Source organism: Ovis canadensis, chromosome 14 (genome assembly GCF_042477335.2).
Source record: "Ovis canadensis isolate MfBH-ARS-UI-01 breed Bighorn chromosome 14, ARS-UI_OviCan_v2, whole genome shotgun sequence".
In the NCBI taxonomy this organism is placed as follows: Eukaryota; Metazoa; Chordata; class Mammalia; order Artiodactyla; family Bovidae; genus Ovis; species Ovis canadensis.
Genome location: NC_091258.1, coordinates 63,350,458 through 63,364,776, shown reverse-complemented (window position 1 = coordinate 63,364,776; position 14,319 = coordinate 63,350,458). Strand labels below are relative to the sequence as shown.

At 51.4% G+C, this 14,319-nt stretch overlaps 1 protein-coding gene and 1 non-coding gene across 3 annotated transcripts in view; both read right to left on the bottom strand.

The window, feature by feature from the left end:
- AXL (AXL receptor tyrosine kinase) overlaps positions 1 to 5,360 on the bottom strand; it is a 36,241-nt gene extending 30,881 nt beyond the window's left edge. Inside the window, exons 1-4 of one of the 2 annotated variants that reach the window (XM_069550815.1) lie at positions 4,658 to 5,360; positions 3,314 to 3,536; positions 2,879 to 2,979; positions 1,976 to 2,152 (exon numbers count right to left, since the gene is read on the bottom strand). In XM_069550815.1, coding sequence (XP_069406916.1) covers positions 1,976 to 2,152; positions 2,879 to 2,979; positions 3,314 to 3,536; positions 4,658 to 4,721 — 565 coding nt within the window. In that variant the 5' untranslated portion in view covers positions 4,722 to 5,360. The remainder of the gene's footprint in view (positions 1 to 1,975; positions 2,153 to 2,878; positions 2,980 to 3,313; positions 3,537 to 4,657) is intronic. The other variant, XM_069550816.1, reaches the window with a different exon arrangement.
- Positions 5,361 to 7,248: 1,888 nt separating this feature from the next.
- Positions 7,249 to 7,321, bottom strand: TRNAG-UCC (transfer RNA glycine (anticodon UCC)). Its single transcript has one exon. It is a non-coding gene; the product is annotated as a tRNA-Gly (tRNA).
- Positions 7,322 to 14,319: the final 6,998 nt, after the last annotated feature.

Here is a 14,319-nt window from a genome sequence, read left to right as displayed (position 1 = left end):
CACTTCTATAGGGATCCATGGGACAAAGCTGTACACCAACATTCTCACCCTGCGACATACATACAGATATCACAGAGATATCCATACACAGACAGCCACACCAAGTTGTCCAATGACCCATCCTGACTCCGCAAAGAAACAAAATCCCCACCAAGACACACTCACACCTAGAGGAACACACCTGTAAGCTGACATGGTCACCTCTATACAGTGAGGTGTACAAAACAGCCTTCAGACACACTGTGGCTGTGGTCCAGCACTCTGCCATCTCTCCTCACACACACACACACACACTAATCCACCCTCACACAGTGAGTCACAGCTATGGACATACAAAGAGGCCAACACTGAGATTCTTAGTCACACACACAGACACACACTTCCACTGACAGCCCCTGAGAAACTTACAGAAATATGCCATAAAGACCCAAACACGGGCTTCCCTGGTGGGGCAGTGGATGGGGATCCCCCTGCCAATAAAGGGGACATGGGTTCCATCCCTGGTCTGGGAAGGTCCCACATGCCACGGGGTAACTAAGCCTGTGGACCGCAACTACTGAGCCCTCAAGCTGCAGAGTCCCATACTCCTCAACAAGAGAAGCCACCGCAACGAGAAGCCCGTGCACCGCAACGAAGAGTCGCCCCTGCTCGCCGCAACTAGAGAAAGCCAAAGCAATGAAGACTCAGCACAGGCAAAAAAAAAAAAAAAAGAGAGAGACCCATACAGTGGGACAGATGGCTAAACTGACAAAACATACCTAGTAGTGCGCGCACACACACACACTCACACACACCCCCGAGACATTCTCTGCAGCTGGCCCTCACTAAGGCACACCCTCATCCAGAGAGGTTGATGCTGACAGAAGCACTGAGACACAGATCCAGAGGGCCAGAGACACACCCAGAGCCTCCCACCACGCCCTCCACACTGGGACACACACAGAGACCCCGCCTAGCAGCTCCCATACTGATAAGCACATAGATCCTCTCACACCTTCGCCCTCCCGTTTCTCCCTCTTCCTGGGATGGGCTCCAGGATCCATACCCCCCCTCCCCCTGTCCGGGGTCCTGCCAGGCTGACTCAGGCCTGGAGTGAGCCCTGGGCCTGAGTCACTCCTCTGGAGCCCAGCATGCTCACCGCTGCTTCCTCGAACACTCAGGGCCCCCGGAATGCTGGAATGTGAGCCCCTCCTTCCACCCTAAGAGACCCTCCATCCGGAGCACCCTCCCAGTGCCAGCAGATGAAGGTAGCGGGTTGGGGCTGCTGGAAGCCGATGCCTTCCAAGGTCCAGCCACCTCCCTCTGACTGACTCAGCCTCCCCCATCTGTGTTCCTTTGTCTCTCTTTCCTCAGTGAGGGGAACTCCCTGGGCCCAGGGTCCCCTAACTCTGCCTGACCACTGCGTGACCCCCCAAGCTAGATTCTGCCCCGTGTGTGAGGTGTGGAAAGAGTTGGTCACCCTGAGACGGGGAGGGTGTCATCTGTCACTCAGCCCTGTCCCGTCTCTCTCCTTCTTGGCTTACATCTGCAAGGAGGAGGAGAAGAGGAGGACTCAGTTGATTCCGGTGCCCTGCTTGGGGTCAGGGGCTGACAAAGGGGCATCGGGCCCACACACACTTGGCCATGGAACAGCTCAGAGGAAACCCAGGACAAAGGACGCTATTCAGAGAGGCTGGCGCGAATGGAGGGAGAAAGAGCAGAGAGACGACAGAGAGACAGGGAGACAGACACAGAGAGAGATGGAGAACAGAGAGACGGAAAGAAAGTACGCAGAGAGAAATGAGATTGATGGGGACAGAAATGCAGAGACAGAGATACTCAGAGACAAAGAGGAAAAACTAGAGACAAACTCAAAGACAGAGAGAGACAGACAAGGACAGAAGGATGAGGAGAGCCTCAGATGGAGGCATGAAGGGCCCCCCACTTCCATCCCACCTGGCCCTCTGTCCTGAGCTGATCACATCCCTGGACTCACCTGGAACGCGGAGTATGTGCTGGGGGCTGTGGTCCATGGCTGAAGCCAGGGAGACAACATCCTGGAACCACAGGAGGTCCACAGGCTCTGGGGGTCCCTGCGCCCAGCAGCTCAGGTTGAAGGGAGTGTTGGCAGCCACAGTCCTGTCCTCAGGCTCCTCCAGGAAGTAAGGCAGGCCTGGGGGAGCAGTGGTAAAGGCTGGGGTCCCTCTGATCCCCCTAGGGGTCTGACTTGCCGCAAGGATGATGTAGGCTGCTGGGTCTTTGACGCCTATGTCTGAGCCCTCAGGATACCTCTATTCCTAGGACACAAGGTCCCATATATCCAACTCCTCTCATCAATGTCTGACCCCCTTTCATGTTTCTTTTCCAGAATGTCGTTAAGTCATATCTGACTCTTTTGTGATCCCAGGGACTGTAGCCTGCCAGGCTCCTCTGTCTACCAGATTTCCCAGGCAAGAATACTGGAATGGGATGCCATTTCCTTCCTTCTCCAGGAGATCTTCCCGACCCAGGGAGCGAACCCACATCTCCTGCATTGCAGGCAGCCTCTTTGACCACCGAGCCACCTCATCCCACTTTATCTATGAGGAAAGTGAGCCATCCCCCAATCCCCAGCAATGGGGGATGATAGGGTTAAGTCTCCCGGGGTGGGGGAGAGTGGTAAGTTGCCTTGAATCTCTTATCTGACAACCCCCAAGATAGCTTTTTCCCAAAAAGGACATAATCTGCCCCCCCAGGCTTGTCCTCAATAATTTATAGACCCCCTTGCCTGACCCTCCCAAGATGTCTGATGTTCCTAGGCCGCATGTTCCTAGGCCTAAGACACCCTGAATCCACCAGCACTCTCTGACCCCTCCCTTAGGATTCTTGCCCTCCCAGGACCTCGGAGCCCAGGGCTCACCCTCCAGCCCCACGTAGCCAGGCTGGGACACAAAGGTCTTTCCTCCCAGGACCACGGCGCACTGGTACCATCCCGTATCTGAGAGCTGCAGAGACAAGATTCTGACAGGGCAAGAAGAGGGACAGAGAGATTCAGGGTCAGAGCTGGACCTGACGAGGGGGGTCCTCAGAACTGAAAGCGGGGAAGGGGGTCTGGCCCAGAAACTTGTAAGAGCTAGGAAGTGGGTGCTATTATTAACTCATTTTACAGAAGAGGAAAGCGAAAGCCAGAGTGAGTTACATCACTTGGTCAGAGCCACACAGCTCGAGAGTGACCACATTGCCATCCAGCCCAGGTGGGGCTCCTGCGAGTGAGTGCCCGCTTGGCCTCAGGTGGTGGAGGTGTGGGGACAGGAGGGACGTGGGTCACGGCTGGTCGGAAGGGGAGGCTGGGCACCTGAGTTGGCTGACTACTTTCCAGTCATCCTGCCCGTCTTCGCCCAGGGGCACCTGGGTCTGGGTGCTGTCTGCCAGCTCTAGGGCCTGTCCATCCCGAAGCCAGGTCACCTCGGGGGGCTCCCCCTGAACCTGGAGCTCACACCGAAGGGTGCCCATGAGTCCTCGGGTACCGGTGATGTTCCCCGGACTCCCCACGAAGGGGGACACTTCAGTCTGTGGGCCTGCAGGGAGATGGAAGAACGTTAGCTCGGGAACCCCTGCTTCCCTGGACTCCTCGGTTCCACCCCTGCCGGCCTGCCTACGGCTGCCAGGACCCCGCCAGGCCCTTAGGCCCACATAGTTGTTGAGTGACCTCAGCTGGGGGGGCAGAGGGTGGAGGCTTCGTGGGGAGGATGGGAGCCTTCCCAGGGGACTGGGGTCCGGCCTCCATCCCGTTGGGAAGTAGGCCCAGCATCTGGCAGCCTCCCACGCCCTGACTGCCCGGCTGGCCTGCCCCTGCTTAGGGTCTCTAGAGACTTCACAGACTGGGCTGGTGGATGGTGGGGAAGAAAACGGGATGGGAGAGAGCTGGGAGAGAGAGAGAGAGAGAAATGGGGAAAGAGAGACAGAGAGTGGAACCAGAGACAGTCAGGCAGACAGAGAGGAGCAGAGACTCAAGAGGGACCGAGGATGAGAAACGGAGAGACCCACCTAGAGGGGAAAAAGTTGGGGGAGAGACACGAAGAGGGAGAGAGAAAGACGCAGACAGAGACGTTGATAAGAGACACTTAGGGAACAGGGAGAGGGAAAGACAGAGACATGGAGACGCACAGAGATGGCGGGCGAAGGCAGAGCCCCCGGCCCGGAGGTGGGGCACACGGACAAGCAGCCCTGGGGTGAGGAGAAGTGGGGTGGCAGGGGTGAGGGTCTTCCCCTAGGGCTCCGGAGCCTCCTCACCCTGCGGCCTGACTTCGGGTCCCTTCTGGAAGGCTCCTTTCCGGGCAGCACTTGCTCAGCCCCTCTCTGCGAGGCCCCCAGGTCCAGCCCAGCCCCTACCCCTCCCGTCTCCTGTCTGTCTGTCCCATTGTGCTGTGTCCATCTCTTCCCCATCTCTGGGGCTCCCAGTTTCTGTTTCTTGTCGTCTGTTCCTCTCTCAAGGGTCCCCTTTTTTTTCTTTCCCGGCCTCTCTTGGTTTGTCTCTGTGTCCCCCCTTGTCCCCCTCTCTGTCGTCCCAAGGAAACTCCCCGAGCGGGCTCAGGACTCAGCGCCATCCCCCTCAAACACCTGCCATCCGTCCCCCTCCTCTCCCCCCACAGCCCCTCTACGAGAGGTCCCTCCCCATAGGCCCCCCATCATCACTCACCCTTGGGAGCCACGCGCCCCCAGCAGCACAACGCCCAGCACCAAGCCAACAGGACCTTGCCCATCCTCGGGGCACCAGGCAGTCAGTGCCAAACTTTCCTCAGAAGTTGCTGGGCACCCCGCGAGGGAGGGGGCAGGGCCGGGCTGTCCCCGACCCTCCCCCCAGCTCCCGGCTCCCGCCGCCCTGATTTGGCACTGCCTGCCTGGCACAGCGTGGTGGTTGGGGGGTGTCCCTCGCGGGCTCGGCTCAGCGGGCCGCCTTCCCAGCTCCTCTGCCTCCTTCTCTCCCTCCCAGACTTCGGGCAACACTTTCTCCGCCCCTGGCTCCCCGTCGCTTCTGCCTCCGCCCACCAGCTTGGAGCCCAAGAGGCCACCTAGACTTTGAGGGGTTAACACGGAGAGAAGAGGACCAGTTCGGTCTTAAAGGGGCCCTGGAGGGAGGCTGAGGAGGGGGCAGGGGCCCCTGGCGGCTGCGTCCCCGCTCCCGCTCCGGGCCGGCAGGGCAGGGAAGCTGAGCGGCTCTGTACCCCGGCTCTGGGCGCTGTCCCTCTGGGCTCTCTCTCCGTGCTCGTCTGGTAAACATTCCTCCAGAACTCCACTCCCCTCTGTGACGCCCCCCTCCCCTGCCTCCACCCCCAGCCCAGCCCAGCCAGGCACTCCCCCTTTGCACTCGCAGCTCCTCAGACCAGGACACACACACACACACACTCAGATGTCATCCACACACACAGACACACACGAGAGGCTGGGACAGGAGGAGACACGCAGGGACACGCCGCCCGCCCACACTCAGACAAGCCGGGTCAGGAGCGCCTCCATTCCTGGAAAAAAGTCTCAGAAACCAGAAAAGGGAGGACACTGCTGTATGGGCATCCCCGGGGTGCACTGATTGGGGGGGGGTGCGGGGAGGGGAACATCGCCCCTAGTACCAAATAAAGACCAACGTGGGCACAGAAACAGGATGCCAGTGGATGGGCACTCACGGGGGTGGGGGTGGGAGTAGCCTGAAGACCTGGATGGGAATCCTGCCTCTGCCACTAACCCCATGACCTTACAAGGGACTGGCCTCCCTAAGCCTCAGTTTTTCCATCTGTAAGCTGGGAATAAGAACAGAACCTGCTTGGCAGGCTCTGGGGACAGGGCACATGCAGTTCCCGTTGCACGTGGTAACGACAGCTGACTAGGTGTCCTCGGTTTTTCTGCATCTCCTGGGTCTGTCTCTGGGCGCTTGCATTGCTGTCTCCCTCTGGTGGTTTGGTATCCTGATCCTGCAGATCCGGTGCAGGTGTGCTGGTTTCTCCTGCTTGTCCATTTCCCTCCCCCATGTGTTTTGCACGTGTGTGTGTGTGTGTGTGTGTGTGTGTGTGGTCTCTCTGAGCCTGTGTGTTTGTGCAGAACAGACTGAACTCCCAACTCTCTGCTCTTGGCTGTTCTGCTTCTGTACTGGTATCCCCACAGCTCTTCCCAAATTCCTTTCAGCCTCTCAAGGTCTCAGCCACCCGCCCCCTTTCCTCAGTCCTTTCCCACCAGGACCTTGCCTTGGCCTCCTCCCGGGCCTCCATACCTCCTCCAACCCATCTCCCATTTGTAACCAGAGGGATGTTTCTGAAACTCAAATCTGACCCCGTTCCCTCCCTGCTTAACCCTGGCTCCTCACTGCCCTCAGGATGAGCCCTGGCCTCCTCAACTTGGCATCCAGGGCTGAGGCTTGGCCCCCTCCTTGAGCTGTCTTCCATTTCAATGGAGACCTCAGCATCTATCCTGCCTCCTGAGCCTGACCCTCAGGGTCTTCTCAAATACCTCCTACCCTCAGTAAGTTTCCAGCTGCCATGGAGGATTAGACTCAGCTAATTAACCTCTCTCCTGCCTGGCCCTGCTCTCTTCTCCATGACCTCACCCTGGTCCAGACCTGTCTTCTCTGACCTGGACTCCTGCTCTGGCCTCCTCCCTGGTCTCCTGGCCTCCACTCACCCTCCCTCTAACCAGTCAAGAGCAAGAAGAATGTCTTTTGGGATTTCCCTGGCAGTTCAGTGGCTGAGACTCTGAGCTCCCACTGCAGAGAGCCCGGATTCCATCCCTGCCCAGGGAACTAGATCCCACATGCCTCAACTAAGACTCGGAGCAGCCAAATAAATAGATATTGAAAAAAACAAAGAGAGATAAAAAGACTGTCTCTCAATCCCAAATCAAACCATTTCCTCCTTTGTCCCAAATCTTCCATGAAAAACCCCTAAACTGCTTGCCTCGTGCCCTCTGATGTCCACCACTTGGCTCCTTTCTCTTGCTCATAGGTCTCCGGCCTCCTCCTGTAGCCCTTTGTCCCCAACCCCTCAGCCCCATCTCAATTGCCCCCTTTCCATGGCATCACTGCCTGGTACTTCCCAGTCAACTCTAGGTCCCCATGTTATTCACTCCCAACACTTTGTCCTTTTCTTTTCTTTTTTTTTTTCTCTCTCTCTCTCTATATATACTTATTTAATATTTTTCTTTTTTTAACAAATATATTTATTTGCTTATTTGGCTGCACCAGATCTTTATGTGGTATCTTTAGTTGTGGCATGAGAACTCTCAGCTGTGGCACGTGGGATCTAGTTCCCAGAGCAGGGATCGAACCTGGGCCCCCTGCATTGGAAGAGCAGAGTCTTGGCCACTGGACCACCAGGGAAGCCCTTGTCCTTTTCTCTGGTGATGCTGCTTGAGTTTTCAGGCCTATTTATTGCAGCAACTGTGTGTCTTGTATCTTCCTTCTCCTGCTGGTCTGTGGGCTCTAAGGGAGCAGGCATTGGGTATGTCTTAGTCATCACTCTGTCCCCACCACCCTGTAAAAAACCTTTCATAAAGGGGTCAATTAATTATTGTGGCATTGTGGGGGGGATGCAAATATTTGCAACGATCTGCCCGCTTGCTTGAACATGTTGGGGGTCCGTACGCACCTAATGGGCCTGCTGTGTGCATGGCCAAGTCGAATCTGTATTCGTTCTCTCAAAAACTATTTGCTCGGGATTTCCCTCGTGGTCCCGAGTGGTTAAGAATCTGCCTTTCAATGCGGGGGATCAATGGGTTTGATCCCTGGTAGAGAAACGAAGGTTCCCACGTGCTGTGGGGCAACTAAGCCTGAGTGCTACAACTACTGAGCCTCCCAGAGAGACATTTATCAGGATGCGTCATGGGCAGTGACGACAAATACATCAAGGGGAGGGAGATCAAGGGGGTGGAGAGTGCTGTTTTAGGGAAGGTGGTCAGGGAAGGCCTCTCTGACGTTGCCATCAAGGTCGAAGTAAATTAGCAAGTGAGTGAGTCATGTAAGGAAGGGCATTCTAGGCAGAGGGAACAGCCCCTGCACAGGCCTGGAGGCCGGCTTGTGGAGAACTCCAAGGAGGAGACCTGTGTGGCAGGAATGGATGGGGGTCATGGAGGCGGTGAGGTCATTGTCAGCCTGGCAAGGAAGACTTTGGGCTTTTGTTCTAAATATGATAGACTGCACTAGGGGGCTATTTTCTCTACCCAGCTTTATCAATGTATAATGGACAAATGTATAAAAGACTTCCCTGTAGCTCAAGTGGTAAAGAATCTGCCTGCGATACAGGAGACCAGGGTTCAATCCCTGGGTCGGGAAGCTCCTCTGGAGAAGGGAATGGCAATCCACTCCAGTATTGTAGCCTGGAGAATTCCATGGACAGAGAAGCCTCGCGGGCTACAGTTCATGGGGTCGCAAAGAGTCGGACACGACTAAGTGACTAACACACACAATGGACAAAAGTGTGTAAACTAGTTAAGGGGTACGACATGGTTCACTACATGTATATATTGTGGAGTGGTTACCACAATATATTTAGTTAACCCATCCATTGCCTCACATAGTTACCATTTTTTTTTGGTGTGGATGGTGAGGATATTTACGATCTACTTTCTTCGTAAATTTCAAGTATACAATACAGGGGCTTCCTTGGTGGAGCAGTGGTTAGGTATCTGCCTTGCAATGCACGGGACACTGGTTCGATCCCTGGTCCTAGAAGATTCCACATGCCTCGGAGCTAGTAGTCTTTGCACCACAACTACTGAGCCCATGTGCCCTAGAGTCCGCGCTCGGCAACCAAAGAAGCCACAACAATGAGAAGTCAGAGCTTCTAGGGAGTAGCTCCCGATATATGCAACTAGAGAAAGCCCAGGTGCAGCAACAGAAACCCAGCACAGCCAATCAATCAATAAACATGCAACACAGTATTAGCTATGTTCCCCAGGTTGTACATTAGATCCCAGAGTTTATTTATTTTGTAAATGGAACTCTGTACCCTTGACCAAAATCTCCCCATTTCTCACCCAGTCCCTGGCAACCACCATTCTTTTACTTTTTCATTTAATTAATTAATTATAGGTGGTGGTTCAGTCTCTAAATTGTTCCAATTCTCGTGACCCCATGGACTGTAGCCCACCAGGCTCCTCTGTTTCTAGGATTTTCCAGGCAAGAATCCTGGAGTGGGTTGCTATTTCCTTCACCAGGGGATCTTCCTGACCCAGGGATCAAACCTGGGTCTTCTGCACTGCAGGCAGTGTCTTTACTGATTGAGCTACCAGGGAAGCCCCCATTAATTATTAATTGAGAGATAATTGATATACAACATTACGTTAGTTTCTGATGTACACAGACATTCAGTATTTGTATATATTGTGAAATGATCACCATCGTAAGTCTCGTTTAACCTCCATCACTACACAGTGACAGTTTTTTGTTGGTGTTGTTAACAGAATGTTTAGGATCTACTTTCAGGGGTCTTTCCTGGTGGTCCAGTGGTTAAGACTCTGCTTCCACCGCAGGGGGACTAGGTTCAATTCCTGGTCAGGGAACTAAGATCTTGCACGCTGAGTTGCATGGCAGATTAAAAAAAAAAAAAAAGAAATCTCTTTTTGGAACTTCCCTGGTGGTTCAGTAGCTAGGACTCCATGTTGCCAATTATGGGGGGAGGGGGCGGGCAGGGGAGGGGGTTTCAGTCCCTGGTCAGGGAACTAGATCCCATATGCTGTATCTAAAGATCCCACATGCCCCAGTTTAAATAAATACATAATTTTAAAATAATCTACTCTCTTAGCAACCTTCATATGTATAGTACAGTATCATTAACCATGATTACCAGGCACCTACTACGTTATATCCCTCTCTGTTTCGTGATTTTTCAGTTTTTTTTAGCTTCCCCATATAAGCGATCATACTACAGTTTGTCTGACTTAATTGCACTCAGATAATGTCTACAAGGTCCATCCATGTTTGTCAGAAATGGCAGAATTTCCGTCTTTCTTACAGCTGAACAGTATTCTGCTACTTATCTATGTCACTTTCCCTTTCCCTTTCTTTTCTTTTTTTTTTTTTTGGCTGCATCACCGTGTGTGAAACTTCCTTGACTAGGGATTGAACCCTTGCTCCCTGCAGTGGAAGCGCAGAGTTGTAACCACTGGACCACAAGGGATGTTCCTATGTTTCTTTATCCACTCATCTGCTGACACAGATTTGTTTCTGCGCCTTGGCTATGGTGAATAATGCTGCCGTGGACACAGGGGTGCAGGTATCTCTTGAGACGCTGATTTTGTTTCCTTTAGATATATACCAAGAAGTGGGATGGGGCTGTAACAATTTCATTTTTAAGTTTTTGAGGAGCCTCCAAGCTGTTCTCCATGGTGGCTGCACTAATTTACATTCCCACCAACAGCGCACAAGTGTTTGATTAGGGGAGTGAGCTGATTTGATTTGGTTTTCAAAGATCTCAGGCTTCCCGGGGGCTCAGTGGTAAAGAATCCGCCTGCCAGTGCAGGGGACACAGGTGTGACCTCTGGTCTGGGAAGATCCCACACGCTGCAGAGCTACTCAGCCTGTGGGCACCACAACTATCAAGCCCATGTTCTAGAGCCCAGCAACCACAGTAAGAGAAGCCACTCCGATGAGAGGCCCATGCACAGCGACTGGAAAGTAGCCTTTGCAGGAGTGAAGACCCAGGACGGCTGTAAGTACATAAATATGGCTCTACTGAGACCAGTAAGTGAAAGGGTGATGGGAGACTTTCTAACAGGGGCATCAAGACCTGGACACACTACATGGGACAGTTTATTATTGATGCTGGCAAGGGACCCAGCACTCCCTAGCGAGGAGCTCTTGCCAGAACAAGCCCGCATCTGGTCTAACTCCCAGTTTACAGGGAATTCCTGGCAATGGAAAGACATCTTCTTGAGTAGACATCTTCACCCCCAAGAAGCCATCAGCCAAATGAGGGATGTGACCCAGTTTCTTCAAGAAATTAGTGGCATTACCAGAGGAGAAAAGGGGGAGGGATAAATTAACAGTCTGGGATTAAAATATATAGCTGGCTATATATAAAATAGATAACAAGCATCTACCATATAGCACAGGGAACTATACTCAATACATTATAATAACCTATAATAGAAGGGAATATAAGAAAGAATTATATAATTATGTAGATGTATAAGTGAATCACTGTGTTGTACATCTGAAATTAATACAACATTGTAAATCAACTATATTTCAATAAGAATTTAAAAAAATAGGTAGGATTCAAAAGATTGGGGAACGATTACAGCTTAGAAGATTTCCCTGCTGGAGCAGAGGTAAAGAATCCACCTGCCAATGCAGGAGATGTGGGTTCAATCCCTGGGTTGGGAAGATCCCCTGGAGAAGGAAATGGTAACTCACTCCAGTGTTCTTGCCTGGGAAATCCCATGGACAGAGGAGCCTGGTGGACTACTGTCCACGGGGTTGCAGAGTTAGACATGACTGAGTGACTGAGTACAGCATCCCAGTGAAGGCACTGTGTGGTGAGCCTTTGAGTGCTGATTTGAGTAAATACGATCACAAAGTACATTTCTGGAAACTTGGGGGAAAGATGAACACTAACTGCGAAAGAGCTAACTGTGATAGGTGTGAAGATGTGGATGTGGTTGTGACTTTTTAAAAATCATTTTGTTTGTTTTTGGCTGTGCTGGGTCTTTGTTGCTATGCAGCCTTTTCTCTAGTTTCAGTGAGCAGAGGCTATACTCTCGAGTTGCAGGCCGTGGGCTTCTGATGGCAGCGGCCTCTCCTGTTGTGGAGCACAGGCTCTGGGGCACTCAGGTCCGGGAGTTGTGGCTCCCGAGCTCTAGAGCACAGGCTCAGCAGTTGTGGGGCACGGCTCAGCTCCTCTGTGGCATGTGGGATCCTCCTGGATCAGGGATCCAACCCGTGCTTCTTACTTTGGCAGGCGGATTCTTTACCACTGAGCCACCAGGGAAACCCCAGAGTTGTGACTTCTAAAAAGTGGCTTTTAGGGAATTCCCTGACAGTCGAGTTGTTAGGACTCCAAGCTTTCAGTGCTGAGGGCATGGGTTCAGCTGGGGAACTAAGATCCCGAGAGACACATGGCAAAAAAAAAAAAAAAAAAGAATAGATTTTAAAGGTGGAGTTGTTTTAATAAGTTAGGAGCCTTTGCTGGGGATAATGAAAGTTTTGTGTATAGATAGTGTGATGGTTATACATTGTGAAAGTATTTAATACACTTACAAGTGGTGAAAATGATAAATGGATATATTTTACCCACTCCCCCCAAAAAAAACTGAAGACCACACTAATTGTAAATACTTTTACTTTGGGATCCGATAATTACTGTTGAGCCATTCTGAGTTTATGTTCTTCTTTGCTTGCTACTGCAATCATTCTAATATGTCAACTTTCATATTAATGTAGAACAAGGTCCATCCTTCCATAAATAAATGACTTTGCAGGTATTTCTGATTCCAAATTTTCCTGAATGTGAACTAGCAAAGGAAAGCTAGTTGGTGCCTTAATTAATTAATTAGGTGGCACCTTACGGCATGTGGGAACTTAGTCCCCTGAGTAGAGACCGAACCCAGGCCCCTTGCATTGGGAGCACGGAGTCTTAGTCACTAGACCACCAAGGACATCCCCACTGCCTTAATTTAAATAAAAAGAGCAAACCTCAAACCTCATTCATTCCTTTTCGTATCCTCCTGACATAAAAATCGAGTATTCAGTCGATAAGTCGTGTCTAAATGTTGGGACTCTGTGGACTGTGGCCCACCAGGCTCTTCTGTCCAGGACATAAAAAGTAGCAATAATAATAAATCCAAGAATGTAACATATATTCTGGTGCCTGTGAAGTTCCAGAATTTTTCACATCCCTTCTCTTAAATTAAGTAAATATTTTATTGTTTTCTTTTTAAATTATTTCTTTGGCCATGCCATGCGCCATGTGAGATCTTAGCTCCCTGGCCGGGGATCAAACTGACGCCCCCTACTCTGGGAGCATGTTAAATTGCGTGTCTTTTAGATGCTCAACCCTCAGTGAAGGCATCATTAACTAGAAAGTGGCAAAGTTAAGATGTGACCCAGTCTTGTCTTTCTATTTTGTATCATATCACTGTTCTGTGCTACCTTTGTAGAACTTAAGCCAAAAGATAGTGACGACATCATGGAAAATTAAAAAAAAACAAAAACCAAACACCTTCAGCCAACAATCTGTGCACTGCTGAAGCTTTCAGAGGCCAATATCTGCAATCTTTTGTTTGTTTTGGCTGTGCCGAATGGCATGTGGAATCTTAGTATCCTAACCAGGGACTGAACCTGTTCCCTCCACCTCACCGTCAGCAGTGGAAAGGTGGAGTCCTAACCACTGGACTGCCAGGGAAGTCTTTGAAATTTGTTTTAAAATGCCTTAACAAAAAATAAAGAGTTGGATGGGCAGGTGGATAGAAATGTACTGATGAAGCAGAGCAACCAAGGTGGGAGAATGTAGGTGGTGTCCCATGGATGTTCCCGAATAATCCCTTCAACTTTGCTGCATTTTTGAAAATTGTCATAACAAAATGTTGCAGGAGAAGGGGGACTTCCCTGGTGGGCCCAGTGGTTAAGAATTTGACTTGCAATACAGGGCACTCGGGTTCGATCCCTGGTCGGGGAAATAAGATCCTACATGCCACAGGGCAACTAGGCTCAACTACTGAGCCTGTGAGCCACAACTACAGAGAAGCCCGCATGCTGCAGTGAAGATCTGGAGGGCCGGAATTAAGACCCAACACAGCCATAAATATATAAATAAACGAATATTTTAAAAGAAAAAAAATCGTCAGGTCCAACATATTGACTTTATAAAAGAAAATAAGAAAGGGAAAAAAAATGTTGGCGGGGGGAATGTCTGTTCCTATTAGGAATGTGTATTCAATTATTTTCTGAGACTGGCTTTAAAATCATCGCAAGAGAACGACTGATGAAATAAAATCAGCAGAAAGCTGATGGCTTATCGAATGAGGCCGGGTCATGGGCCCACTGCCCTATTCTCTCTACTACCGTATATTTGAAAACTTCCTTACTAGATAGTTGACAAATAAAAAGGTGCTTCTGGCTTCCTTGTGAAGAGAAGGGAGGGAAAGTGTGGCAGGAGAGGCCAGAGTGAAGGTTTGTGTTTCAGCATCTGCTTTCAGTTTGGGAGGGTGCCCAGGGTGCTGGGCGGTCACCTTCAGGCTGTCCCAAACTGAGGTCCCCCCACCGCCCCAAGCCCCCGCCCCCTAGTCCTGCCCCTCCCCCAACCAGCCTCACCGGAAGTGAGGCCTAGGACAGCTCCCCTCCCCCCCACACATCTGCTACTGATGTCAACAGCCAGGGTA